The sequence below is a fragment of the Panthera tigris genome, chromosome E2, assembly GCF_018350195.1.
Source record: "Panthera tigris isolate Pti1 chromosome E2, P.tigris_Pti1_mat1.1, whole genome shotgun sequence".
Classification (NCBI taxonomy): domain Eukaryota; kingdom Metazoa; phylum Chordata; class Mammalia; order Carnivora; family Felidae; genus Panthera; species Panthera tigris.
The window spans coordinates 47,032,870-47,059,396 of NC_056674.1; the positions used below are offsets into that span (position 1 = coordinate 47,032,870).

At 41.7% G+C, this 26,527-nt stretch overlaps 1 protein-coding gene across 1 annotated transcript in view; it reads left to right on the forward strand.

Annotated features, from left to right (window-relative positions):
* Nucleotides 1-26,527, forward strand: part of PKD1L3 (polycystin 1 like 3, transient receptor potential channel interacting) — a 76,035-nt gene that overhangs the window by 35,246 nt on the left and 14,262 nt on the right. The window contains 12 exon segments of the mRNA XM_042968083.1: nucleotides 133-279; nucleotides 5,246-5,302; nucleotides 5,304-5,441; nucleotides 5,762-5,949; nucleotides 6,379-6,440; nucleotides 7,146-7,326; nucleotides 7,964-8,156; nucleotides 8,259-8,493; nucleotides 14,430-14,442; nucleotides 14,532-14,669; nucleotides 15,624-15,770; nucleotides 15,773-15,805. Coding sequence (XP_042824017.1) covers nucleotides 133-279; nucleotides 5,246-5,302; nucleotides 5,304-5,441; nucleotides 5,762-5,949; nucleotides 6,379-6,440; nucleotides 7,146-7,326; nucleotides 7,964-8,156; nucleotides 8,259-8,493; nucleotides 14,430-14,442; nucleotides 14,532-14,669; nucleotides 15,624-15,770; nucleotides 15,773-15,805 — 1,532 coding nt within the window.

Genomic DNA, 26,527 nt, shown 5'->3' on the forward strand with positions numbered 1-26,527 from the left:
GCTTTTGTTTCTTTCTCTAGTTCTTGCCTCACAATGAAAAGAATCCATTTACTGATAGTGCAAAATTACTTCTTGTTACAACAACTGGTTCATGCTCACCTCCCTACCATGCTTATCTTCATTTTACTATAGGTATGGAAACCGGGTAATTGCCAGGGACGTGGCAGGTAAAAGGAAATGGCACTTCCTGTCCAACTGTTGGCTGGCCATGGACCTTGGAGAGAGTGAGCCTGACCGGGTCTTCAAACCAGTCTCAAAGAAAGAACTCTTTTCCTTTAGGTATTGGTGGGGAAATGGTGGTGTTCCACAAGTCTCTGAGGCTCTGTTCATTTTTCTTCATCCTCCGTTGCTCAGACTGGATAATTCCAATTGACCCATCTTCGGGTTTCTGCTTCTTTTTTCTGCCTGCTCAGATCTGCTGTAGAGCCTTTCATTTCACTTGTATTTTTCAACTGCAAACTTTCTTTTTGGTTCTTTTAAAAAATAATTTTTAGGGATGCGTGGGTGGCTCAGTTGGTTGAGTGTCCAACTTCAGCTTGGGTCATGATCTCATAGCTCATGAGTTCGAGCCCCACGTGGGGCTCTCTGCTGACAGTGCAGAGCCAGCTTGGGATCCTGTCTCCCTTTCTCTGCCCCTCCCCCATTTGCAGTCTGTCTCTCAGAAAAAAACATTTAAAAAATAATAATAATAATTTCTGTGCGTTTATTGATATTTTCTGTTTGGGAAAACACCATTCTCATTTACTTTCCTTTAGTTCTTTAGACATAGTTTCCTTTAATTCTTTGAACACATTTAAAATAGCTGATTTAAAGGCTTTTTCTAGTTTTCCAGTGTCTTGGCTTTCTCAGGGACAGTGTATTGATAACTCTGTGTGTGTGTGCCTGTGTGTGCGCACACACACACACACACACACACACACACACACACAAGCCATACTTTGTTGTTTTTTAGTGTCTTGTGATCTTTTGTTGAAAACTGGACATTTTATTATTAAAAAAAGTTTTTTTAATCTTTATTTATTTTTGAGAAAAAGAGACAGAGTGTGAGTGGGGGAGAAACAGAGAGAGAGGGAGACACAGAATCCAAAGCAGGCTCCAGACTCCGAGCTGTGAGCACAAAGCCCGACACGGGGCTCAAACCCACCAACCACGAGATCATGACCTGAGCTGAAGTCAGACGCTCAACCGACTGAGCCACCCAGGCGCCCCAAAAACTGGACATTTTAAATAATAGAATGTGGCAACTCTGGAAATCAGATTTTCTTCCCTTTCCCTGGGATTTGTTGTTCTCAAACACAAATTTGTTGTTGTTGTCTGTTTCACGATTTCTCTGAATGAATTCTGTATCCTTTGTCATGGCGTGCAGCTGAAGTGTCTGCCCAGTTAGTCTGGAGGTCAGCTAATGTTTGGATAGAGATTCCCTAAACACCTGGAGCCAGTAAGTCTCCCGGTCTTTGCCAAGGGGATTTGTGTGCATGTTGTGTCATACCCTCAGCCCTCAGCAAGGCACCGGCCATCTCTGCCTTGGTCTTCACTTCCTGCTTGCTGAGAGCCTCAATGTCATGCAGGGGTGAGGGCTCAGGATGTTCTCTGGCATCTCCTGAGCCCACACACAGGCCTGGATTCCCAGCAGTTATGTCAGAGCTTTCAAAACTCCTGCAGACTTCTTGTTTCCCAGTTTCTTTTCAGTTTTTTGGTTAGCCTGTTGTTCACCCACCATGGCAGGCAGCTATGAAGTTAAACAGTTGCCTCTGAGTATATTTTTAAAATTTTTGTTAGTGTGTATTTATTTTTGAGAGAGAGACACACACAGAACACGAACAGGAGAGGAGCAGAGAGAGGAGACACAGAATCCAAAGCAGGCTTCAGGCTCTGAGCTGTCAGCACAGAGCCCAACGCAAGGCTCGAACTCAGGAACCGTGAGATCGTGACCTGAGCTGAAGTTACCACTTAACCCACTGACCCACCCACGTGCCCCGCCTTTGAGTATTTTTCACAGTGCCCTCAGGGGAAAAGCTTTTCGAAGCTAGTGAATAACCAGTCAGGTCAAGTAAGGACAGCCTTGCAAGTGGGGTTTTCCTGGGAACTACCAGACAGCTCAAATCATCACAGTTCTCTAGGAAGGAGACCTTAAAGGAGCTCCAGTCCTGTTCTGCCTTCTTTTTAGTGGCCTCTGGCTTTCTCTGTGGTTAAAGGCTGTCAGGTCACCATAGAGCTAGAGAAAGGGAGATGGGAACAGGGCAAGTGACAATGCCACAGAGTTAACTGCTTTTACTGATACTCATTCATTTTTCGTTTTTCTTTTTTTTAGTTTTGTTTTTTATTTTTTAAAACTTACATCCGAGGGGCGCCTGGGTGGCTCAGTCGGTTAAGCGGTCGACTTCGGCTCAGGTCATGATCTCGCGGTCCGTGAGTTCAAGCCCCGCATGGGGCTCTGTGCTGACAGCTCAGAGCCTGGAGCCTGTCTCAGATTCTGTGTCTCCCTCTCTCTGACCCTCCCCCGTTCATGCTCTGTCTCTCTCTGTCTCAAAAATAAATAAACGTTAAAAAAAAAAATTAAAAAAAAAAAAACAAACTTACATCCGGATTAACATATAGTGAAACGATGATTTCAGGAGTAGATTCCTTAGTGCCCCTTACCCATTTAGCCCATCCCCCCTCCCACAACCCCTCCAGCAACCCTCAGTTTGTTTTCCATATTTATGAGTCTCTTCTGTTTTGTCCCCCTCCCTGTTTTTATATTATTTTTGTTTCCTTCCCCTTATGTCCATCTGTTTTGTCTCTTAAAGCCCTCATATGAGTGAAGTCATATGATTTTTGTCTTTCTCTGACTAATTTCACTTAGCATAATACCCTCCAGTTTCATCCACGTAGTTGCAAATGGCAGGATTCCACTCTTTTTGATTGCTGAGTAATACTCCATTGTATATATACACCACATCTTCTTTATCCATTCATCCATCAATGGACATTTGGGCTCTTTCCATACTTTGGCTGTTGTGGATAGTGCTGCTATAAACATGGGGGTGCATGTGTCCCTTTGAAACAGCACACCTGTATCACGTGGATAAATGCCTAGTAGTGCAATTGCTGGGTCATAGGGTAGTTCTATTTTTAGTTTTTTGAGGAATGTCCATACTGTTTTCCAGAGTGGCTCACCAGCTTGCATTGCCACCAACAATGCAAAAGAGATCCTCTTTCTCCGCATCCTCACCAACATCTGTGGTTGCCTGAGTTGTTAATGTTCGCCATTCTGACAGCCATTTTAATGACTGTATGTTTCAGTTATAAGATTTCTAATTAATTTTATTTCTGTTTCTCAGAATTTTTTATTCTTTTTAAGTGAATGCTATGCTTTGATTCATCTCTTTGAGCAACCTGAAATACTTATTTTGAAGTCTTTGTCAGACTGTCCCATAAAATTAATTTCTTCAGGACTGAATTATTGATTGTTTTGGTTGCCTTTCTCTGCATTTGATTTCTTCCTGAGTTTAGGAATTTGGGATCATAAGTCTATTTGGTGGGGGGGTATTGTTAAATTTCTTTCTCTCTCCCTCATCCCTGACTAGTAGTCTTGTTGTTGTTTCCATGTGACTCTTCACATGGCTAGTCTAGAATTAGGCCTTATTATATTACAGTATTTTGGATCTCCTATTCCTCAGTGGAATTGACAAAACTAGGGCTCTTGCAGATTTTGTCTGGAACGAGTGGATTTCTTGGCTCAATTCCTGGTTATGGGGCTGTCCTTTTTCCGCCCACCTCCCTACCCATAAATTGGCAGTTTATTGTTCTGCAGTCTCCCTTCATTAGCTCCAGCCTGAACCTGGGCTACAAGCAGTGAAGTTGGCTTTACTCTCCCTACCCCACCCTATGAAATACTTTTATTTCCAATTACCTTGGAAGAACCAAACTCCTGCCTGAATACTGCTTTCTTCTGGAGCCCAGAAATCTTCCCTGCTCATCGCCATGTTTTTTTCATTCCATTTCTCCTCCTCATAGATGTTTATCTTGTTTTGAAACCCAGCCAATATTTTTGGCTCTTCCTTTTTTTTTTTTTTTTTTAAATGTTTGTTTATTTATGTTGAGAGTGTGTGCATGCATGCAGAGAGAGGGAAAGGGAGAATCTCAGGCAGGCTCCACACTGTCAGTGCAGAGCCTGATGTGGGGCTGGATCCCACCACTGTGGGATCATGACCTGAGCTGAAATCAAGAGTCAGTCACATAACCAACTGAGCTAACCAGGCGTGCCTTTGGTTATTTCTTTTTTTTTTTTTTAATTTTTTTTTTAACATTTATTTATTTTTGAGACAGAGACAGAGCATGAGCAGGGGAGGGTCAGAGAGAGAGGGAGACACAGAATCCGAAACAGGCTCCAGGCTCTGAGCTGTCAGCCCAGAGCCCGATGCGGGGCTCGAACTCACGGACTGTGAGATCATGACCTGAGCCAAAGTTGGACGCCCAACTGACTGAGCCACCCAGGCGCCCCTGGTTATTTCTTTTTATGCCTTATTTATAGTTCGTCCACATTTAGAGAAGAGAAGGGGCTCAAACTATAAATTTACCAAACTATGTTGAGTGGAAGCCCAATGCAAACTTGTGAAGAGTAAAAGATTTATCAAAACTCTCAGACAGCTAAAAGAACCGTTGTTTTCTTTTTTAAGTTTATTTATTTTAAAGAAACAGAAAGCACAAGTTGGGGAGAGGCATAGACAGAGGGCAAGAGAGAGAATCCCAAACAGGCTCCTCACATCAGTGCAGAGCCCAATGCAGGGTTCGAACCCATAAACCATGAGATCATGACCTGAGCCAAAGACAGACACTTAACACACTGAACCACCCAGTCACCCCGCTCAGTACTTCTTGTTGGACTGTGCTCAGTTCTTTATATGCTCACCACAGTCCTGTGATCTGGAAACTATTATTAGCCCTTTTTTTACGGATCAGGAAACTGAGGTTTGGAGAAGTTTAATTTTACTGAGATCGAGGGGACAGTATGTTTCAGGTTTAAAAGAACCGTTTTTAATTTTAAACTCTCATACAATATAAATTAACCTTATCCTTGACAACCTTTTGTCCTAATGCTACAAAAGAATCATGTTGCCATGAATTTGAAAGAGTCTTCATAGAGGTGTTGGATACTGGCCTAGTTGTTGGTGTAAGCGTGTTGCCGGGCAAACCGCCTCTTAGTCTAGGATGCTGTCAGAATGAAGTCTCACTTCTGTCCTTTTCTAATTTCTCTTCTTAGACACCTGTTTTCCTCCATGATTGTAGGAAAGCTCACCCAGGATCATCTGTGGCTCGGAGAACCAGTTTACAAGAGTCCAGAGGCTCTCTTGCTGCATGACCTTGCTTCTGTGCGACATGGTCATCAACGTCATGTTCTGGAGGAAAACTGGCACCACTGCCCAGAGAGATGAGCAAGGTATGGGTGAGCCCAATGTGTAGCCTTTGTGGTGTGTAATCCTCTTAAAGTACTGCACTCTTCTTCCTTGCAGGGTCAGAAACACAATCCTGATGTGCATTTGTTTTTTCCTTCGCTACTCTAACACTTGAATACTCTTAACAGGTTTCCTCAGGGTTCCATTCATTAGTGAATGAAGCAGCCTTAGGAACACATCGGGATCTTTACTGCCATGAAGATGTCCTGTCCTTAGATAGTCATGGTTAAATTGCCAAACAGATGGCTAAAGCTAGGAGAGGAAGGAGTCTGAGATGATTTCAGCTCTTGAGGATACAGGTTGATGTGATGTTCTTCTTCCAGTGGGTCCATTGCTATGACCTGGTCCCAACTGTTCATCAGCATCCAAACCGCTGTCTTCCTCTTCCCTGTCAGTCTCGTAATCGGGAGGCTCTTCCTGCTGATCTAGCCTCAGGAACCCATGCCTCTTTTTCCTCCCGACCAGGCTTCCTGCCTCTCAGATGCTCCTTGTGAGCCTCTGTCTCACAGAGGTGACTGAAGTAAGCTTGGTATCTAACTGTATAGGTAGATGGTGGGCCCTGTTTCCCCATGTAGCAGGAAAGGCCAGCAGAGGGGATCTCCTGGAAGGCTCATGGGGTCCTATTAATCTTGATAGCTTTTCCCTAATTTCTGTCCTCTGGGCCACAATGCATCATGCCCCTTGTTTCTCCTCTTTTTTTTTTTTTTTAATGTTTATTTATTTTTGAAAGAGAGAGAGAGTGAGCGGGAGTTGGGGCATAGAGAGAGGGAGACACAGAATCTGAAGCAGGTTCTAGGCTCTGGGCTGTCCATACAGAGCCCGATGCTGGGCTTGAACTCACAAACCGCGAGATCATGACCTGAGCTGAAGTCGGACACTTAACCGACTGAGCCACCCAGGCACCCTTTTGTTTCTCCTCTTAATGGTGAAGTATTGTAAGGACAGGATGTGAATGCAGAAGGTACTATTCTGGAATTTTCATTTTTGATGTTTGAGCAAATGGTCCAATCTTTCATTCTGTATGCTCCTAAAACTAGTTTTATTTTCTTTTTTAAAATTTCTATTTTAGGGGAGCCTGCATGACTCAGTCGGTTAAGTGTCCGACTTCAACTCAGGTCATGATCTTGCCATTCGTGGGTTTGAACCCCATGTCAGGCTCTGTGCTGACACGTCAGAGCCTGGAGCCTACTTCGGATTCTGTGTTTCCCTCTCTCTCTGCCCCTCCCCTGTTCATGCTTTGTCTCTCTCTCAAAAATAAACAAACATTTAAAAAAGTTTTAAATAATAAATTAATAAATGTTTATTTATTTTGAGACAGTGTGAGTGGGGGAGGGGCAGAGGTGGGGAGGGAGAGACAGAGAGAGAGAGAGAGACCGAGAAAGAGAGAGACTGACTTTCACGCAGGCTCCACACTCAGCATGGACCCCGACCCAGGACTTGATCTCACCACCATGAGATCATGACCTGAGCTGAAATCAAGAGTCGGACACTTCAACAACTAAGCTACCTAGGTGGTCCTCCTAAAATTAGTTTTGAAGCTACTGTGAAGTGACGTATTTCTGAAAAAGGAGAAAGAAAATGAAAAATAGAGGCTCTTCCCATTAAGCATTTGCCTCTCCTAGTCAAGGGACAACCTCACCATCTATAGCCGCGACCAGTCCTGGGTGAATGTAAAACTGACTTTTCTCCTTTTGGTTCTATATTCAGGAATTAAAGGAGACTGTGGGATTCCTACTCTGGAGAAATATGTACCTACTCTCAGAGTCGGAACAACCTTTATGGAGTCCTTCCAACATTAACAAGCAGGTGAAGCTTTTACCCAGCCTCCTCTGTTCTCACGTAGCAGGTCACGGCTCTCATCAGCGGGCAGGACCCCTTTGGGTAAACGGTAAACTTCCGCAGGTTTTAGTAACTGATCTGTTATCTACCTCCTCCCTTGCTTGCCTCTTGCTTATCCTTCCTACCTCTCAGCATGACCAACAGGCACGGTACAGCCTTCTGCTTGGCCCAGCTTCCTTAGGCTTCCAGTAGAGCTTTTAAGACAATAGATCTGGTGAAACAAAGTAAAGGATTAAGGAAGAGCCCACAAAAAGGCCCTCAGACCCCCCCCCCATATTCCATCTGCTTTGTTGGGGGCTCTTGAAACATGTCATTCTTTTTCTTCTGTTGGAATGGTGACATTATGTCATCTATGGATTCTTGAATATAATTGGAGCCTCCTGGGCACTTATCTAATATAGTTGTACATGTACTGTGGTTCTGGTGAAAAAGCCCAGTTAGGTTTAAATTTTTATTTACTTCTAGAGCAAAAGTTGTTTTTATTCTGGATCGCAGTGTAGAATTTTAGACATTGTTACCAGCTGGCCAGGATGATCAGAGAAGACAATACTGATTGTGGTCTAATCTCCAGTGACTGGGCAATTTAACCTCATCATCAATGAGTGAGATGCTAATCTCTGCCAGTTAATTACTATCTGCTGAAGTCTCCCACTTGCTGAAGTATGAACCTCGGCCTGTATTTTCAATGGTTCCTGAAGGCCAGCATCATTTCTGTCATTACCTGCTCAGAGTTCTGCAGAGGCTTCAATCTCACTTAAGTGCACTGGGTCCCACTCAGGCTGACCAGCCTTGTGACATCCTAGATGCCACCAGTCAACTGCAAGAACTCCAGGAGCTCTTGGAAATACATATTCTTCCAACAGAACAGGGGCCATTCAGGTAATAATGCACCACCCCGGCTTCTTTTATCACTTATAGTCTTCCTGTGCTTCTCTCTGAGCTGTGGGCTAGCAGGTTATTCTTTCAACTTCTGTTCTTAAGAGAGGCAACCTGTTCCCCCCTCCTGAGCCCGGAAGAAGGGAAGAAGCCCATCGCTAATGGCCTGCCCTGATGGTTGACTTGCATCTCCTGGCTCCCTCTGGGTGTCACTAGCCCAGCTGCAGCCTTTTTTACTGCATTTTATAGTCTGGAACTGAACAAAGACCAGGCCACCAACTGGGTTATTTCAGTAATATTATCAGTGCTTCAGAACGTCTTCATCAGCCAGCTAGTAAAGGTATGTGAAAAATGGGTCATACTGGCATGGTAGGCTGGGGGGGGGGGGGGGGGGGCGGTGGTGAAGGAGAGGTACCCACTCTAGTTGCACGTAGTTTGGAACAGTGAGACCCTTGGGTGTCAATTCAGAGTGCCTAATGTTTCTGCCAATTTGACCACACACACACACACACACACACACACACACACACACACACACACACACACAGAAATAGGCAGAATGAGATTTGAGATATGAGTGAGGTAGTCACAGAAAAAACTAACCAGAACTGAGAGACCAGTAGAAACAGAGCAGAAAAGCATTGCCAAGTTAAAAAGGACAAGTAAAAAAATCAATCGGCATCAAACTACTTTTTAAAAAAGCAACAGAAAACTTAATTTTTAAAAACTTTGGATTAAGGAAAATGTCAAGCCCCACAGAAATGTGTAGAGAATAGTATAATGAATTCTGCCGTTCTGTTAGCCAGCTTCAACCATTACTTCATTACCAGAACAAGTCAATCATCTATTTTGAAAAGAAAAATGCCTCACTTCATATCATCTTATCCATAAACATTTTAGTGTGTATATTTCTAAAAAAAAAAAAAAAAGACTAATTTTTTGTTTTGTTTTTAAGGTTTTTGTTTTTTGTTTTTTGTTTTTTGAGAGAGAGACAGAGCATGAGCGAGGGAGGGGCATAGAGAGAGACACAGAATCCAAAGCAGGCTCCAGGTTCTGAGCTGTCAGCACAGAACCCAAAATGGGACTCAAACCCATAAACCGTGACATCATGACCTGAGCAGAAGTCAGATGCTCAAGTAGCTGAGCCACCCAGGCGGACTTTAGGCCTCTTCTTTTAAAAACATAAATATAGGGGCGCCTGGATGGCTCAGTCAGTTAGGCATCTGACTTTAGCTCAGGTCATGATCTCACGGTTTGTGAATTTGAGCCCTGAGTCGGGCTCTGCACTGACAGCTGACAGGTCAGAGCCTGGAACCTGCTTTGGATTCTGTGTCTCCCTCTCTCTCTGCCCCTCCCCCACTTGCTCTCTGTGTCTCTCCCTCTCTCTCTCTCTCTCTCTCTCTCAAAAATAAACATTTAAAAAGAGTAAAAAAAACAAATATAAAAACAATTATCACACTAATGTGTTAATATTTATACAATACAAATGTACTTTATACTATAAAAAGATTAAGATGGTTTTTATGTTGTGTATTTTAACGCTTTTTTTAAAAAAGCCAGGGTTCAGATTTTCCTAATTGTCTCATACATGTTTATTTTATAGTTTGTTCAAATCAAGATTCAAATAAAATCCATGTGTTGCAATCAGCTGATACATCTTTTAAGCACTCTTTATGCTTAGTCTACAGAAGCTCCTCCCTTTCTCTTCCCATTGCTGTCCATTCTTGCTATTTTTATCACAGTGTATTTGTTGAAAAAACTGTATGTTGTCCAGTAGAGTTCTAACATTCTGGATTTTGGTGACAGGATTGTTTCTGCTTTAACAACCATAGAGGATGGGCCTGAGCTCCCACAACCAAACCTGGAGAACTCTTAAAACTCTTGACATTCAAGCCTCACTTCAGACCAATTAAAATTTTTTTTAATTTTTTAGAATTTATTTTTGAGAGAGACAGAGTGCAAGCAGGGGAGGGGCAGAGAGAGAGGGAGACACAGATTCTGAAGCAGGCACGAGGCTCTAAGCTGTCAGCACACAGCCCAATGCAGGGCTCAAACCCACAAACCGTGAGATCATGACCTGAGCCAAACTTGGACATTCAACCAACTGAGCCACCTATGCACCCTAGACCAATTAAATATTGGTTAAAAAACCAGACCAAGTAATGCCTAGAGATGGTTTCCAATGCCAAGCACGCTTAAACTTCCCAGGTGGTTCCAGTGTATAGCCCCATTTGAGACCCAAGGATCCCAGGGTGAACAAGGAGTAGGTAGATCTTAATTAAAAACTGCTGGAGGAGACCAAAACTATAACAAGACCTCTTTAGGAGACTCCTTTGTATCAAACACACAGACAAAGGCTTTCAGGAAATGAAAAATGTGATTTACAAATTTTTAAAATTCACAAGTTGAATTGAAGGAGATGTCACTAATGACCAGGAAGTTTAAATAAACCAAAATAATGCAAAACATGAAATACATATATAAAAATACTGAATAAGGATGAACAGACTTATTTTTTTTCTTTTTTAAAATTAAATTCTAATTAGTTAACATGCAGTGCAATATTGGTTTCAGGAATAGAATTCAATGATTCATCACTTATATACAACACCCAGTGCTCATCACAAGTGCCCTCTTTAGTACCCATCACCCATCTAGCCCATCGCCCACCCACCTCCCTCCGTCAACACGTCGTTTGTTCTCTATTGTTGAGTCTCTTGTGCTTTATTTCCCTCTTTTTTTCTTACCCCTCCTTCCCATATGTTTACTTGTTTTGTTTCTTAATTCTAAATATGAGTGAAATCATGTGGTATTTGTCTTTCTCTGACTTAAATTTCACTTAGCATAATTCATTCTAGCTCCATCCACATCATTGCAAATGGAAAGATCTCATTCTTTCTGATTGCCAAGTAATATTCCGTGGTATGTATATGTGTGTGTATATGTATACACACACACATACACACACATACCTTATCCATTCATCAGTCAATGGATATTTGGGCTCTCTCTATAGTTTGGCTATTGTTGCTAATGCTGCTATAAACATTGGGGTGCATGTACCCCTTTGAATCTGTATTTTTGTATCCTTTGGATAAATACATAGTAGTGTAATTGCTAGAACGTAAGGTAGTTCTATTTTTAGTTTCTTGAGGAACATACTCTTCTCCAGAGTGGCTGCACCAGTTTGCGTTCCCACCAACAGTGCAAGAGGGTTCCCCTTTTTCCTCATCCTTGCCAATACCTGTTGTTTCTTGCATTGTTAATGTTAGCCATTCTGACAGGTATGAGGTGGTATCTCATTGTGGCTTTGATTTGTATTTCCCTGATGATAAGTGATGTTGAGCATCTTTTCATGTGTCTGTCAGCTACCTGGTGTCTTTGGAGAAGTGTCTGTTCATGTTTTCTGCCCATTTGTTAACTGTGTTATTTGGGTTTTTTTGGAGGGTGTTGAAGGGAGAAGAGACTTAGACTGTAGATCCAGGATACTTAACATGCAGGTGATAGGAATGATAATAATTAAACAATCCACTCTTGCAAAGAAATATTTAATTTATTTTAAAAGGCCTCAACTAGTTGCAGGCACAATCAATTTTAAAAGACGCACTGAAATGGAGAATAGCTCTGGAACGGAGCCCGCAATTCTGCATTCCTGACAATTTCCCAGGTGATGCTGGTGCTGCTGGTTCATTGATCACACTTGGAGTAGTATCATTCTGTGTAACAGTTTCTGTGAAAAGCCAATATCATGAAAAAAATGATGGAGGAGTATTCTAGATCCTTTGACTAAATAAGACATTTTTAATATGGATAGGATATTATTCGAGGAAATTATTGATAATTTCCTTAAGTGTAATAACGATGGGAGAATGCCCTGGTTTTTAGGTGATACATACTTGCATACAGGTAGTCCTTGCTTTGTGCTGCTTCATAGTCTGTGAATTTTAGTTACATGGTTTAAATAGCACCAGTGTCTCAGCAACACAGTTCAAATATCATTTACCATGGTCCTTGAACTGTGAGTGATTGCCTAAAGTACTAACTGCTTGCTGTTAGCTCTTCAGTCCACAAATCACCACCTAAATAACAGCTGTACATCATGATCAGTGACTGTGTCACTTTTAAAGTGTGTGGATGATTGGCCACCTATTATCTGGCTTAGGTACAGACAGCAAAGTGTGTAGTTGTGTTATCTCCTTGTCTTCCAATCACAAACCCCTGTGACATTTTACAAAAAAAAAAAAAAAAAAAAAAAAAAAAGATAATTGGAAGAGGCAATTGACCCACAAAGATATAAGTAACAAAGAAAAGTGGAAATGCTGGAAGTGGCATTTAAATAGGTGTAATTGACAGGGGTGCCTGGGTGGTTCAGTCAGTTAAGCATCTGACTCTAGAATTTGACTTGGGTCATGATCTCACAGTTTGAGGGACTGAGCTCTGTGTCCAGCTCCTTGCTGAGCACGGAGGCTGTTTAGGATTCTCTCCCTCCCCCTCCTCCTCTCTCTCTCTCTCCCTCTTTCTTTCTCTCCCTCTCTTTCCCCCTTTCTCTCCCTCCCCAGCTCTTAGCTCTTGTACACACACTCTCTCTCAAAAAACAAAAAACAAAAACAAAAAAGCAAACAAACAAAAAACAACAACAAAGCAGGGGCACCTTGGTGGCTCAGTCAGTTGAGCTTCTGACTTTGGCTCAGGTCATGATCTTGCAGCTTGTGGGTTCAAACCCTGCTTTGGGATTGCTTTTGTCAGCACAGAGCCAGAGCCTACTTTGGATCCTATGTCCCCCTCTCTCTGCCCCTCCCCAGCTTGTGCTCTCTTTCAAAACTAAACATTAAAATTTTTTTTTCACCAAAAAGTGATTTTTCTCTATACAAAGTAAATATTTTTAAAAGCAAAAGAAATTTTATGATCACAATGGCCAAAAAATTTGTAAGAAGTTTATCTTCCCTGGAGTCAAATATATTAGAACAATAATATTCCAATTGGTTTTTAAAAATGGCAAAAACCTGATAATACATGGCGATGCCTCAACCCTTCATTGTGTGGTAGACACATTACTAAAGGGATAAGCACCCCATTCCTTATGAGATTTGTAGAAATTAATCTGGTTTCATACTGCCTTCCTAGGCCTCATTTCATTTCTCCATGCTCTGGAATCGTTGTTCCCTCTGCCTAAAAAGGACTTTTTCTTTTCTTGTCCTTGTCCATTTGGAGAATTGTATCTGATTCATCCTTCACAACAAATGTCAAGTTTCACCTCTATGACACCTTCTCTGACTTCCTCAGGGACATTTATTTTCTCTTCCGTGACTCCCAAGCATTTGGCACAGACGTGCTAGCAAGTTTCATGTCCTATTCTGGCTCCTTCTCTCTCCATCTTGGTTTACATGTCTCTAGATACTTCTCACGGTGTGGTCCGCAGACAGCAGCTTTGGCATCTCCTGGAATTTTAGAAAATGCATAATCTTAGGCCTCACCCCAGGATCTGCATTTGAACCACATTCCCAGGCGGTTCCGTGCACATTGAAATGTGAAGAACCCTGCTCTCCAACAGTGCTCCCCACGTGCGGTTCACGGACTAGCACTGCTTGTTTCTAGTCCAAGATGAAAACAGAAAGTGAGAGGAAGTATTTAGAAAGTTTTGTAGCAATCGGGCAGACCAATTTTAGACATATTGAATCTAATTTTTTTTTTAATTTTTTTTTAACGTTTATTTTTGAGACAGAGAGAGACAGAGCATGAACAGAGGAGGGTGAGAGAGAGAGAGGGAGACACAGAATCTGAAACAGTCTCCAGGCTCTGAGCTGTCAGCACAGAGCCTGACGCGGGGCTCGAACTCACGGACTGCGAGATCATGACCTGAGCCAAAGTCGGCCGCTTAACCGACTGAGCCACCCAGGCGCCCCTGAATCTAATTTTTAAAGTAGGACTTGGGGACACCTGGGTGGCTCAGTCAGTCAAGTGACTATTTCGGCTCGGATCATGATCTCGAGGTTCGTGAGTTCGAGCCCCAAGTTGGGCTCTGCACTGTCAGCATGGAGCCTGCTTGCATTCTCTGTCTTCTCTCTCTCTACCCTTCCCCTCATCTCTCAAAATAAATAAACTTTTAAAAAATGGGACTTCTTTTTTACATGCTCCTGTTTTACTTCTTTATTCTAGCAATTCCTTGTTACTGTATTTTATCAAAGTATCTGTCCCCAGTGGACTGGAATTTTTCTTACGTCCTTCATGCTAGTTTGAGAAGTGCCACTGCTGTAGCTTTATTCTTTGTGTTTTCAGCATTTAAGAGGAGGTACTCATAGTAGAGTTTCAGCAAATGTTGATGAATAACTGCTTAATGTAATATAACTGTTTTTTGGGCTACATTTGAATTTTTGACAGCAAAATGTTCACCATTACCTGGTTCGAGAGATAAGAACAACCCCGTCTATACAGCTCCAGCTTTCCACAGCCTGGGTAAGTGACCAGAAAGAACCTTGAAAGAGAAGAAACATTTCAAGCTGACAGGAGATATTTTGGGCATGGAGAGCAAACAGTAATGTGTTGATCCTGTAGCACAATTCCCAGCAAAGGGGGAGTGAGAAGTAAATGAAAATACAGGGAAGTGAGAAGCTGTCTTAAAATACTCCCCTTGAAAAAAATATGGACTCCAGGGAGTGTGGTAAATGGGCAGACTCCTGAACTTAGGAGTCATAAGAAGTCATTATGTGCTTGAATAAGCACCTTCCTCTGCCTACAGAGTAGAGTAACAACTTGATCTATATACTTCACAGGAGGAAAAATGAATATGCTTTCAAAAGTGGTTGTCCTCGGGGCGCCTGGGTGGCTCAGTCGGTTGGGCATCGGACTTCAGCTCAGGTCATGATCTCACAGTTTGAGTTCAAGCCCCATGTCAGGCCCTGTGCTGACAGCTCAGAGCCTGGAGTCTGCTTCGGATTCTGTGTCTCCCTCTCTTTCTGCCCCTCTCCTGCACATGCTTGATCTCTCTCTGTCTCTCAAAAATAAATTGTTTTAAAAAAGTGAAAAAAAAGTAGCTGTCCTCTAAGTACAGGGGAACTGGTTCAGCACATATCATGTTTGGGTTATCGCATTTCCTGGACCAAAGAAGACCAATTCTGTTTTTATCTGCCTTCCCTTTCTTGTGAACACAGTCCAGAGATAGCTAGAGAGAGAAAGGTTGGGGGCGGAGATGCATTTAGTTTTAAGAACTAAAATACGGCAATTTTTGTGTAGGATTTTGTGTATCTTATTTAAAGGAAGACTTCTGATGAGTGGCAGAGTAATTCTGGGAAGGAATATATAAATATTTGTAGATATGTATAGGCACCACCATGAGCCAAATACGTTGGCTCATCTGTTTTCAGTTGTTGGGTTGAATGAAATTGCCAAGGCTTGGGAACCATGAAGGAGAAGGTGTAGAGAATTTCTAAGCTAACCACTCAACTGTAATTTTTTTTTCCTATTCTTTCCTAGTACAAATCCTCTTCCTCATCTTGTTGATGACTGCGGTCTACTCAGCACAGAACTCCAGTAGGTTTTACCTCCATCAAGCTATTTGGAAGAGGTTTTCCCACCGTTTCTCAGAGGTCAAACTTCTTAAGCATTTCTACCCACAGGCCAATCTCACCTTCCTAACCTTTATGGGGATTACAGAGGTATGGACACAGTCCTGGGGCCCCACTTCTGGGATGCTTCTTGTTCAAAATTTTCTACCAGTGACCAACACTTTGTCCTACCTTTCTGTCCTAAGTAAGCTGTATTTTGGAAATTGTTGCATTCATTTATCTCAGGATTGGTAGTTTCCTTTGGGCATTTGGAACATGGGCATGGTTCCTGGGGTGGCGGCGGCCTTGGTTCCTGGGGTGGCGGCGGGAGAGCCCTAAAAGACACGTTCATCTCAGTAAAGGCTTTTTTGGGGCATTTAGGCAAGTGTTAACAGATGGCAACTCCTATGCCTTGCAGGTTGATCCTTTCTAGTTCACTTCTGGATGGTGATACTTCTCGGTTCAGGGCATGTTTGCTTGCAGTCTGTTACTGTGTGCGGAATGAAGTATTGACCAAATTAAAAGTGAATGGAACCCTGGGTGGCTGAGGCTAGTGCCATCATGGTAGGTGTGGTCCTCCTTCTGGACTCCATGGCTCTGCAGTCTAGTGTCTTGGTCCAAAAGCACAGACTCAGAAGCAAGACTGACCAGGTTCACTTGTTAGCAGTGTATTCTTGGGTAAATTACTCAATCTCTTGGGCCCCAGTTTTTTACCTACATGATGGAGATACTCTTAGGACCTGCCCTGTAAGATTGATGCGAAGATTAAAAACTCAGTAGATGTAAATGCTTAGAAGAGTGTCTGACCCAGAGTATTTACTGGATAAGTGTTAGCTATTATTATTAACTGGGGCAGCTGGAGCTCTGGCTAATCTACTGGAACCACAAAGTGTACATGAGTTACCTAGACATGCTAAGGAAAAGCCCCAGCAATCGGTAGATGGAGACAGAGAAATAGAATTAAGTAGACCTGAGGTGAAAAGCAGTAAAACTTGGCACTAATGTGGTTTATCTCTTCAACTACTAGCAAATCTTTGCTTTCAATTTTATTTATCTATTTATTTTTTTAGCAATCTCTACACCCAGCTTGGGGCTTGAACTCACAACCCCAAGATCAAAAGTCGCATGGTCCTCCAACTGAGCCAGCCAGGCACCCCACAAATCTTTACTTTCAGGATTGATGTAGGCCAATCCTGCTAGTCCAATTGTTTTCAGGAATATTGAAGCCCAAGCTATTCATGGCAGATAATCTGTTTCTTGTAAATACTTAATCTTCCTAAATAGCATGGTGCAGTGTTGAATCACATATAGGGAAGGATCTCTTTTTTTGGTAGGATTTAATTAAAAATCTTGTAGCAGTATGAGCTTGCCTTTTCTCTCTTGACTTTTCTTCTTGGGCTGAAAACAACTGATCAAAATTCTATCATAATTTCATGTATTTTTCACTTAAGAAACACAGAGTGAGAGGGGCCCCTGGGTATCTCAGTCAGCTGAGCATCCGACTTTGGCTCAGGTCATGATCTCACAGTTTGCGAGTTTGAGCCCCACATCGGGCTCTGTGCTGTGAGTGCAGAGTCTGTTCTGATCCTCTGTCTCCCTCTTTCTCTGTGTCCTTCCCCCTCTCATGCTCTGTCTCTGTGTCTCTCTGTCACTTTCAAAAATAAATAAATCTTAAAAAAAAAAGAAATATAAAGTGAGACCATCTTTGAAGATTGTTAGCCCTCACCTTTCTCTTCTGTCTTCAGCCTCTCCCTGTCAGATTTCTCTCAATAATCTTTCATGTTAAAACAGGTTTTTTAAATAATTAAAACACATACGTGGAGAAAACTCAAATGTGCCACAGGGTATATTGTGCAGCTCTCCTCTGTCCCCTAATCCTCGGAGACACAATGACATTCCCAATTTATTATATATTCTTTCGGAGGTAATCTGTGCATTTGCAAATATGTTTGGTAAGTGGTAGCCCACTTATAAACATTGCCACGAATTTTGTGTTTTTCTCTTAACAGTTCATCAGAGATTGTTTCATCAGTATACGTAAAGCCGCCCCAATGTTTTATTCATTTACTGTGTAGCATTCCTTTGGTCACATGTCTCATAATTTATAAAACCAGCTCCCTATTGATAGACATTGAGATTTTTTTCAGTCTTTCATTGTTAATAATACTATTATTAATATCCTTTTGTGTACATAATTTCACACATGTACAAGTATATCTACAACATGAATATCTGGAAAAGATGTGGTAAAATGTGCATGCATTCTTAATTTAGAAAGATATTGCCAAAGGGTACCTGGGTGGCTCAATTGAGTGACTTTTTTTTTTAATGTTTGTTTATTTCTGAGACAGACACAGAGCGTGAGTGGGGGAGGGGCAGAGAGAGAGAGACACACACACACACACAGAATCCAAAGCAGGCTCCAGGCTCCGAGCTGTCAGCACAGACCCCAACGCGGGGCTCGAACTCAAAAACCGTGAGATCATGACCTGAGCTGAAGTCGGTCGCTCAACCGACTGAGCCACCCAGGCGCCCCCAGTGACTTTTTTTTTTAATGTCTCTATGTCTGTATTTGTATGCTCAATCTTTTCTCTAGCCTCCTGAACCTATGAGATACTTTTTTTTTTTTTTTTTTTAGTAAGTTAGTTTGTTTATTTTGAGAGAGAGTGTGAGCAGAGGAGGGGCAGAGAGAGAGGGAGGGAGAGAGATTGGATCCCAAGCAGGCTCTGCACTATCAGTCGGACGCTTAACTGACTGAGCCATCCAGGCGCCCCAAGTGTCTGACTCTTGATTTCAGCTCAGGTCATGATCCCAGAGTCATAGGATTGAGCCCCACAATGGACTCTGCACAGAGCATGGAGCCTGCTTAAGACTGTCTCTCTTTCCTTCTCTCTCTCTCTTTCTCTCTCTTTTCCCCCCTCCTTCTGCCCCTCTCCCCTGCTCTCAAACTGTCTCTCTAAAATAAAAAAAAAAAAAGAAAAGAAAGTTATTGCCCCAGTCTTCTCCTTATTGTACCAGTTAACACTCCCATGAGCAATGTATGAGTCTGGCCACATCCCCAACAGTCCACTGAAAATTGGTGTTTTCAAACAATACCCATAGCTCTGAAGTAGAAGAAAGGCTTTGCAAGTGCACTCATGAGAAAATGGAAGTCAAAACCAGAGTAAGGTACCATCTTCCACCTCTCATCTGGGCAGAATTTGCCTCTGCTCTTGCCCTGCTTCATTCCATCCTCCCATATTGTTTTCAAACATAAATCAGTATTATTCCCCTGTTCAAAACCTCCCAGTAGATTGCTATCATACTTAAAATCCCAAACCCTTTCCAGAGCTTACAGAGGCCTGCTCAGCCTGGCTCACAGCTACATCTCCACTCCTATGCCCACCCCTCCTCCACTGTCCTTCAGCCATGCACACTTCTGTGCCCTCCCACACACCAACCCTGTTCTCAACTCAGGGCCTTGGAACGTGCCGCTACCCTGACAGATATTTGCATTGGGTGCACCGAACGTTATTATGGTCTCTCTCACAAGCCACATCCTCAGAGAAACTTTCTCTAGTCATCCCTTGTAGACCAATAGTAGTGTTCCCTCCCCAGCCCCCTCTATCCCTCCTCCTACTTAATTTTTCTTCTTAGCACTATCACTACCTGAATACTGTTTGGTTCTTGTCTCTGTCTCCCTCCTCAAATGTGTGTTGTCTGTGGACAGGGACTCTTTCATCCAGTATGCTCCTGGCACCTAGAGCAGGACCTGCCATACGTGTGCACTCCATACATATCAATTGAAGGAATGTATGAACGAACGAATGTCCTTTCCTAATCTCTGCCCAGTTTTCATTGGGCTGCTTGATTTTGTTAGACTGTTTGGATATATGGGAATTTTTTGTTGGTGTTTATTTTGAGAGAGAATGACAGAAGGAAAGAGGCAGAATCCCAAGCAGGCTCTGTGCTGTCAGTGTGGAGCCTGAGATGCGGCTCAAACCCATGAACCGTGAAATCACAACCTGAGCTGAAATCAAGAGTTGCACGCTTAACCGACTGAGTCACCCAGGTGCCCCGGGGGGGATCTTTTTATGTATTAAGAGCTTATAGGGGCACCTGGGTGGCTCAGTCAGTTAAGCGTCCGACTTCGGCTCAGGTCGTGATCTTAGAGTTCATGGGTTTGAGCGCCGCATCAGGCTCTTTGTTTTTTTTTTTTTTTTTTCAACGTTTTTTTTTTTTTTTGTTTTAAATTTATTTTTGGGACAGAGAGAGACAGAGCATGAACGGGGGAGGAGCAGAGAGAGAGGGAGACACAGAATCGGAAACAGGCTCCAGGCTCCGAGCCATCAGCCCAGAGCCTGACGCGGGGCTCGGACTCACGGACCGCGAGATCGTGACCTGGCTGAAGTCGGACGCTTAACCGACTGCGCCACCCAGGCGCCCCCGCATCAGGCTCTTTGTTCAGCACAGAGCCCATTTTAGATCCCCTGTCCCCCTCTCTCTGCCCCTCCACTGCTTGCTCTCTCTCTCTCTCTCTCTCTCCAAATAAATCAATAAATAGCGAGCTTATATGGTTGTAGATCTAAATTTAGATTTTTATATAGAGGGGCGCCTGGGTGGCTCAGTTGGTTAAGCAGCCGACTTCAGCTCAGGTCACGATCTCGCGGTCCGTGAGTTCGAGCCCCATGTCGGGCTCTGTGCTGACAGCTCAGAGCCTGGAGCCTGTTCCGGATTCTGTGTCTCCCTTTCTCTGACCCTCCCCCATTCATGCTCTGTCTCTCTCTGTCTCAAAAATAAATAAATGTTAAAAAAATTTTTTAAAAAATAGATATTTAAATAGATAGAAACTATGAACTTACAAAGATTAATTCACAGAACTGATAATCTGTATGATGTTCTCTTCACACTCCTATCTCCGTGGGAGTATGGTATGCCTTTCCGCCCTCATCTTCCGTGGATCCCTCATTAATAGTCCAAATCTCTTGTTAGGTTTATTTTATCTTTGTGTAGCTATTATGAGTGAGATATTTTATCTGTCTTTACCATTTAAGTAAATATTGTTTGGATGTATGAAGGCTGTTGATTTCTGTATATTAGCACCCAACCACCTTGCTGAGTTCTCTTTTGTCTTTATTTTAAAATATTCCAGTTAGTTAACATATAAGGTTATATTAGTTTCACGTATATGATACAGTGATTCCACAATTCCATACATTATCCGGTGGCTCTCCATTATCTTTCTGTAAGTAGTAGTTTTTCAGTTGATTCTTTTTCCCCAGCTTTACTGAGGTATAATTGACAAGTAAATTTATATGTGTCCAAGGTACAATGTGATGTTTTGATATATGAATACATTGTAAAATATTTACCACAGTCAAGCTAATTAACGTATTCACCATATCGCAAAGTTACGTGTTTTGCATTTTTTTTTTTTAGATTTTATTTTTTTTAAGTTTATTTATTTATTTCGAGAGAGAGAGAGAGAGACAGTGAGTGGAGAAGGGACAGAGATAGAGGGAGGGAGAGAATTCCAAGCACTGTCAGTGGGGAGCCTAACAGGGGCTTGAAGTCAGGAACCTGTGAGATCATGACCTGACCCAAAACCAAGAGTTGGATGCTTAACCAACTAAGCCACTCAGGTGCCTCTGAGATTTTTTTTTTAAGTAATCTCTGTATTCAACGTGGGGCTCAAACCCACAACCCCAAGATCAAGAGTCACATGCTCCGACTGGGCCCGCCAGGTGCCCCAATTTTGGTTTTGGTATGCTAAGAACACATAAAGATGTATTCTCTTAGCAACTTTCAAGTATACAATATAGTACTATTAACTATAATGATTATGCAGTACATGAGATCTCCAAAATTATTCATTTAAAAAAAAATTTTTTTAACGTTTATTTATTTTTGAGACAGAGAGAGACAGAGCATGAACAGAGGAGGGTGAGAGAGAGAGAGGGAGACACAGAATCTGAAACAGGCTCCAGGCTCTGAGCTGTCAGCACAGAGCCCGATGCGGGGCTTGAACTCACGAACTGCGAGATCATGACCTGAGCCGAAGTCGGACGCTTAACTGACTGAGCCACCCAGGCGCCCCCAAAATTATTCATTTTAAATAAAACTGAAAGTTTGTACACTTTGGCCAATATCTCCCCATTTTCCCTTCCCTCTCCCCAGCACCTGCTAACCATATTTTACTCTCTGGTCTATGCTTTGACTTTTTTAGATCCCACATGTAAGTGAAATCATGCAGTATTTATCTTTTTCTGTGTGGCTTATTCTGCCTTGCATAATGTCCTCCATATTCATCATGTGGTAGCAAATAATAAGATTTCTTTGCGTGTGTCACATTTTCTTTATACAGTAACCCACTGACATACACCTAGATTGTTTCCATATCTTGGCTATTATGAATAATGCTGCAATGAACATGGGAGTGCAAATATCTCTCCAAGATATTAACTTCATTTCCTTTCACTATATACCCAGGAGTGAGGTTGCTGGATCACATGGTAGTTCTGTTTTTAATTTTTTAAGGAACCCCATGCTGTTTTCATAATGATGGCACCAATTTCCATTCCCAGCAGCCGTGCACAGAGTTCCCTCCTTCACACCTTCACCAACGCTCAGTATCTCATCTTCTAGATAAAAGCCCATCATGAGGTCCCTGAGGGGCTCAATTGGTTAAGCATCTGACTCTTGATCTCAGCTCAGGTCTTGAACTCAGGGTTGTAAGTTCAAGCCCTGCATTGGGCTCTGCACTGGGAGTGGAGCCTACTTACAAAAAAAAAAAACAACAACAACAACAACACAACATCTGAATAGGTCTAAGGTGATACTTCATTGTGGTTTTGGTTAGTGATTTTTACATATACTGTTAGCCACTTTTCTTCTTGATAAAAATGTATATTCAAGTCCTTTGCCCATTTAAAAATTTTTTTAATGTTTATTTTTGTGTGAGAGAGAGAGTACAAGCAGGGGAGGAGCAGGGGGCAGCAGGACAGAGGATCTGAAGTAGGCTCCACGCTGACAGCAGAGAGACCCATGTGGGGCTTGAACTCACAAACCACAAGATCATGACCTGAGCCAAAGTCAAATGCTTAACTGGATGCTTAACTGACTGAGCCACCCAGGTGCCCCTGACCAGTTTTTAATCAGTCATTTAAGTTTGTTTGTTTGGTATTTAGTTGTAGGAGTTCCTTGTGTATTATGGTTATTGACCCCTTACCAGATACATAATTTGCAAATATTTCCTCCCATTTCATCGTGGTTTGGTAGTTTCCTTCACTGTGCAGGAACTTTTTAGTTTGTTGTAGTCCCTCTTGGTTTTGTTTTGTTTTTGCTTTTGATGTCCTAGTCAAAGAATTGCCAAGACCTGCATCAAGGAGCTTTGCTCCTGTTTTCTTCTAGGAGTTTAGTTTCAGGTCTCAGAGTTAAGTTGGTAATACTTTTGGAATGGATTGTTGTATGTGGCATAAGAAAAGGGTCCAGTTTCATTCTTTGGCATATAGATACCCAGTTTTTCCAGAACTATTTGTTGAAGAGACCATCTTTTCCCTATTGTCTATACTTGGCACACTTGTCATAGATTCATTGGCTGTATGTGCACGAGGTGATTCTGGGCTCTCTGTTCAGTTCCATCATTCTGTGTCTGTTTTATGTCAGTACCACACGATTTTGATTGCTATAGCTTTTATTTTTTTATTTTTTTTTCTGGTAGAATTATTTTCCAAAGTGCTCATTTATTTTTTTTTCAATATATGAAATTTATTGTCAAAATGGTTTCCATACAACACCCAGTGCTCATCCCAAAAGGTGCCCTCCTCAATACCCATCACCCACCCTCCCTCTCTCCCACCCCCATCAACCTTCAGTTTGTTCTCAGGTTTTAACAGTCTCTTATGCTTTGGCTCTCTCCCACTCTAACCTCTTTTTTTTTTTTCCTTCCCTCCCCCATGGATTTCTGTTAAGTTTCTCAGGATCCACATAAGAGTGAAAACATATGGTATCTGTCTTTCTCTATATGGCTTATTTCACTTAGCATCACACTCTCCAGTTCCATCCATGTTGCTACAAAGGGCCATATTTCATTCTTTCTCATTGCCCTGTAGTACTCCATTGTGTATATAAACCACAATTTCTTTACCCATTCATCAGTTGATGGACATTTAGGCTCTTTCCATAATTTGGCTATTGTTGAGAGTGCTGCTATAAACATTGGGGTACAAGTGCCCCTATGCATCAGCACTCCTGTGTCCCTTGGGTAAATTCCTAGCAGTGCTATTGCTGGGTCATAGGGTAGGTCTATTTTTAATTTTCTGAGGAACCTCCACACTGTTTTCCAGAGCGGCTGCACCAATTTGCATTCCCACCAACAGTACAAGAGGGTTCCCGTTTCTCCACATCCTCTCCAGCATCTATGGTCTCCTGATTTGTTCATTTTGGCCACTCTGACTGGCGTGAGGTGATATCTGAGTGTGGTTTTGATTTGTATTTCCCTGATGAGGAGCGACGTTGGACATCTTTTCATGTGCCTGTTGGCCATCCGGATGTCTTCTTTAGAGAAGAGTCTATTCATGTTTTCTGCCCATTTCTTCACTGGGTTATTTGTTTTTCGGGTGTGGAGTTTGGTGAGCTCTTTATAGATTTTGGATACTAGCCCTTTGTCCGATATGTCATTTGCAAATATCTTTTCCCATTCCGTGGGTTGCCTTTTAGTTTTGTTGGTTGTTTCCTTTGCTGTGCAGAAGCTTTTTATCTTCATAAGGTCCCAGTAATTCATTTTTGCTTTTAATTCCCTTGCCTTTGGGGATGTGTCGAGTAAGAGATTGCTACGGCTGAGGTCAGAGAGGTCTTTTCCTGCTTTCTCCTCTAGGGTTTTGATGGTTTCCTGCCTCACATTCAGGTCCTTTATCCATTTTGAGTTTATTTTTGTGAATGGTGTGAGAAAGTGGTCTAGTTTCAACCTTCTGCATGTTGCTGTCCAGTTCTCCCAGCACCATTTGTTAAAGAGACTGTCTTTTTCCATTGGATGTTCTTTCCTGCTTTATCAAAGATTAGTTGGCCATATGTTTGTGGGTCTAGTTCTGGGGTTTCTATTCTATTCCATTGGTCTATGTGTCTGTTTTTGTGCCATGCTATAGCTTTTATACTGTAGTTTGACATTAGGAAATGTGATGCCTCCAGCTTTGCTTTCTTTCTCAAGATTCCTTTGGCTATTTGGCATATTTGGTGATTCCATATAAATTTTAGGATTATTTTTTCTATTTCTGTGAAAAGTGCTTTGAAATTTTGATAGGGATTACATTGAATTTGTAGATCACTTTGGGTAGTGCAGACATTTTAACAATAATCTTCCAATCCATAAACATGGAATATCTTTGCATTTTATTTGTGTCTTTTTCATTTCTTTCATCAGTGTCTTATACTTTGTATCTTTCAGTTTCTCAGTTGAATCTATTCCAAAGTATCTTATTATTTCTGATGTTCTTGTAAGTGAGATTGTTTTCTTGATTTCTTTTTCGGGTAGTTCATTGTGTAACCAAATGCAACTGATTTGTGTGTATTGATTTTATATCCTATAACTTTACTAAACTCATTTATAGGTTTTACAGGTTTGTATTTGTTTTTGTTTTGGTGGGATCTATAGGATTTTCTTTGTATAAGATCATATTATCTTTAAACAGACAATTAAGTTTGTCCTTTCCTATCTGGATTCTTTTCATTTCTTTTTCTTACCTAATTTCTTTGGCTAGGACTTCCTATAGTATGTTGAATAGAAGTGCAAGAGTAGGCACCCATGTCTTATTCTTGATCTTAGAGGAAAAGCTTTTAAGCTTTTCACAGTTATGATGTTAGCTTTGGGTTTGACATACATGGTCTTTATTATGTTGAGGTACATTGCTTCTATGCCTGATTTGTTGACAGTTTTTATCGCAAAAGGATGTTGAATTTTGTCAAATGCTCTTTCTGCATCTATTGAGATCATCACATGATTTTAATCCTTTATTCTGCTAATGTGGTATACCATGTTTACTGAATTGTTTATGTTGAATCATCCTTGCATCCCAGGGATAAATCCAATTTGGTTGCAATGTATGATTTTTTGTAAGTAGGCTTCATATCCAGCGTGGCACCTAAAGTGGGGTTTGAACTCAAAACCCTGAGATCAAGACCTGAGTGTAGATTAAGAATCAGACACTTAACTGACCAAGCTCCCCAGGTGCCCCACAATGTATGTTTTATTTTTTTTAATGTGTTTTTGAACTTCATGTGCTAGCATTTTGTTGAGGATTTTTTTGCATTTGTGTTCATGAACGATATTGGCCTGTGATTTTCTTTTCCTGTAGGCTTTGGTATGAGGGCATTGTTGGCCTCATAAAGTGAATTTTGGAGACAGAGACAGAGTCATAAAGTGAATTTTGAACTGCTCCCTCCTCTTTAATTTTTTGGAAGAATTTGAAAAGGATTGATGTTAATTCTTTAAATGTTTGGTAGAGTTCATCCATGATGCTATCTGGTCCTAGGTTTGTCTTTGTTGGGCGGTTTTTTGTTTTATGCTTCAATCTCCTTACTCGTTATTAGTCTGTTCAGATATTTTGTTTCATCATTATTTAGTCTCGATAAGTTGTGTGTTTCTAGGGATTTATCCATTTCTTCCAAGTTGTCCAGTTTGTTGGCATACAATTGTTCATAGTGTCTCTTGTAATCCTTTGTTTTTCTGTGATACCAATGTTAATGTCTCCTCTTTCATTAATGTATTTATTTGAATCCTCTTTTTTCTTGGTCAGTCTAAAGGCTTGTCAGTTTTGTTTATCTTTCAAAAAAACATTGTTTTTTTTTCTATTTTTCTAG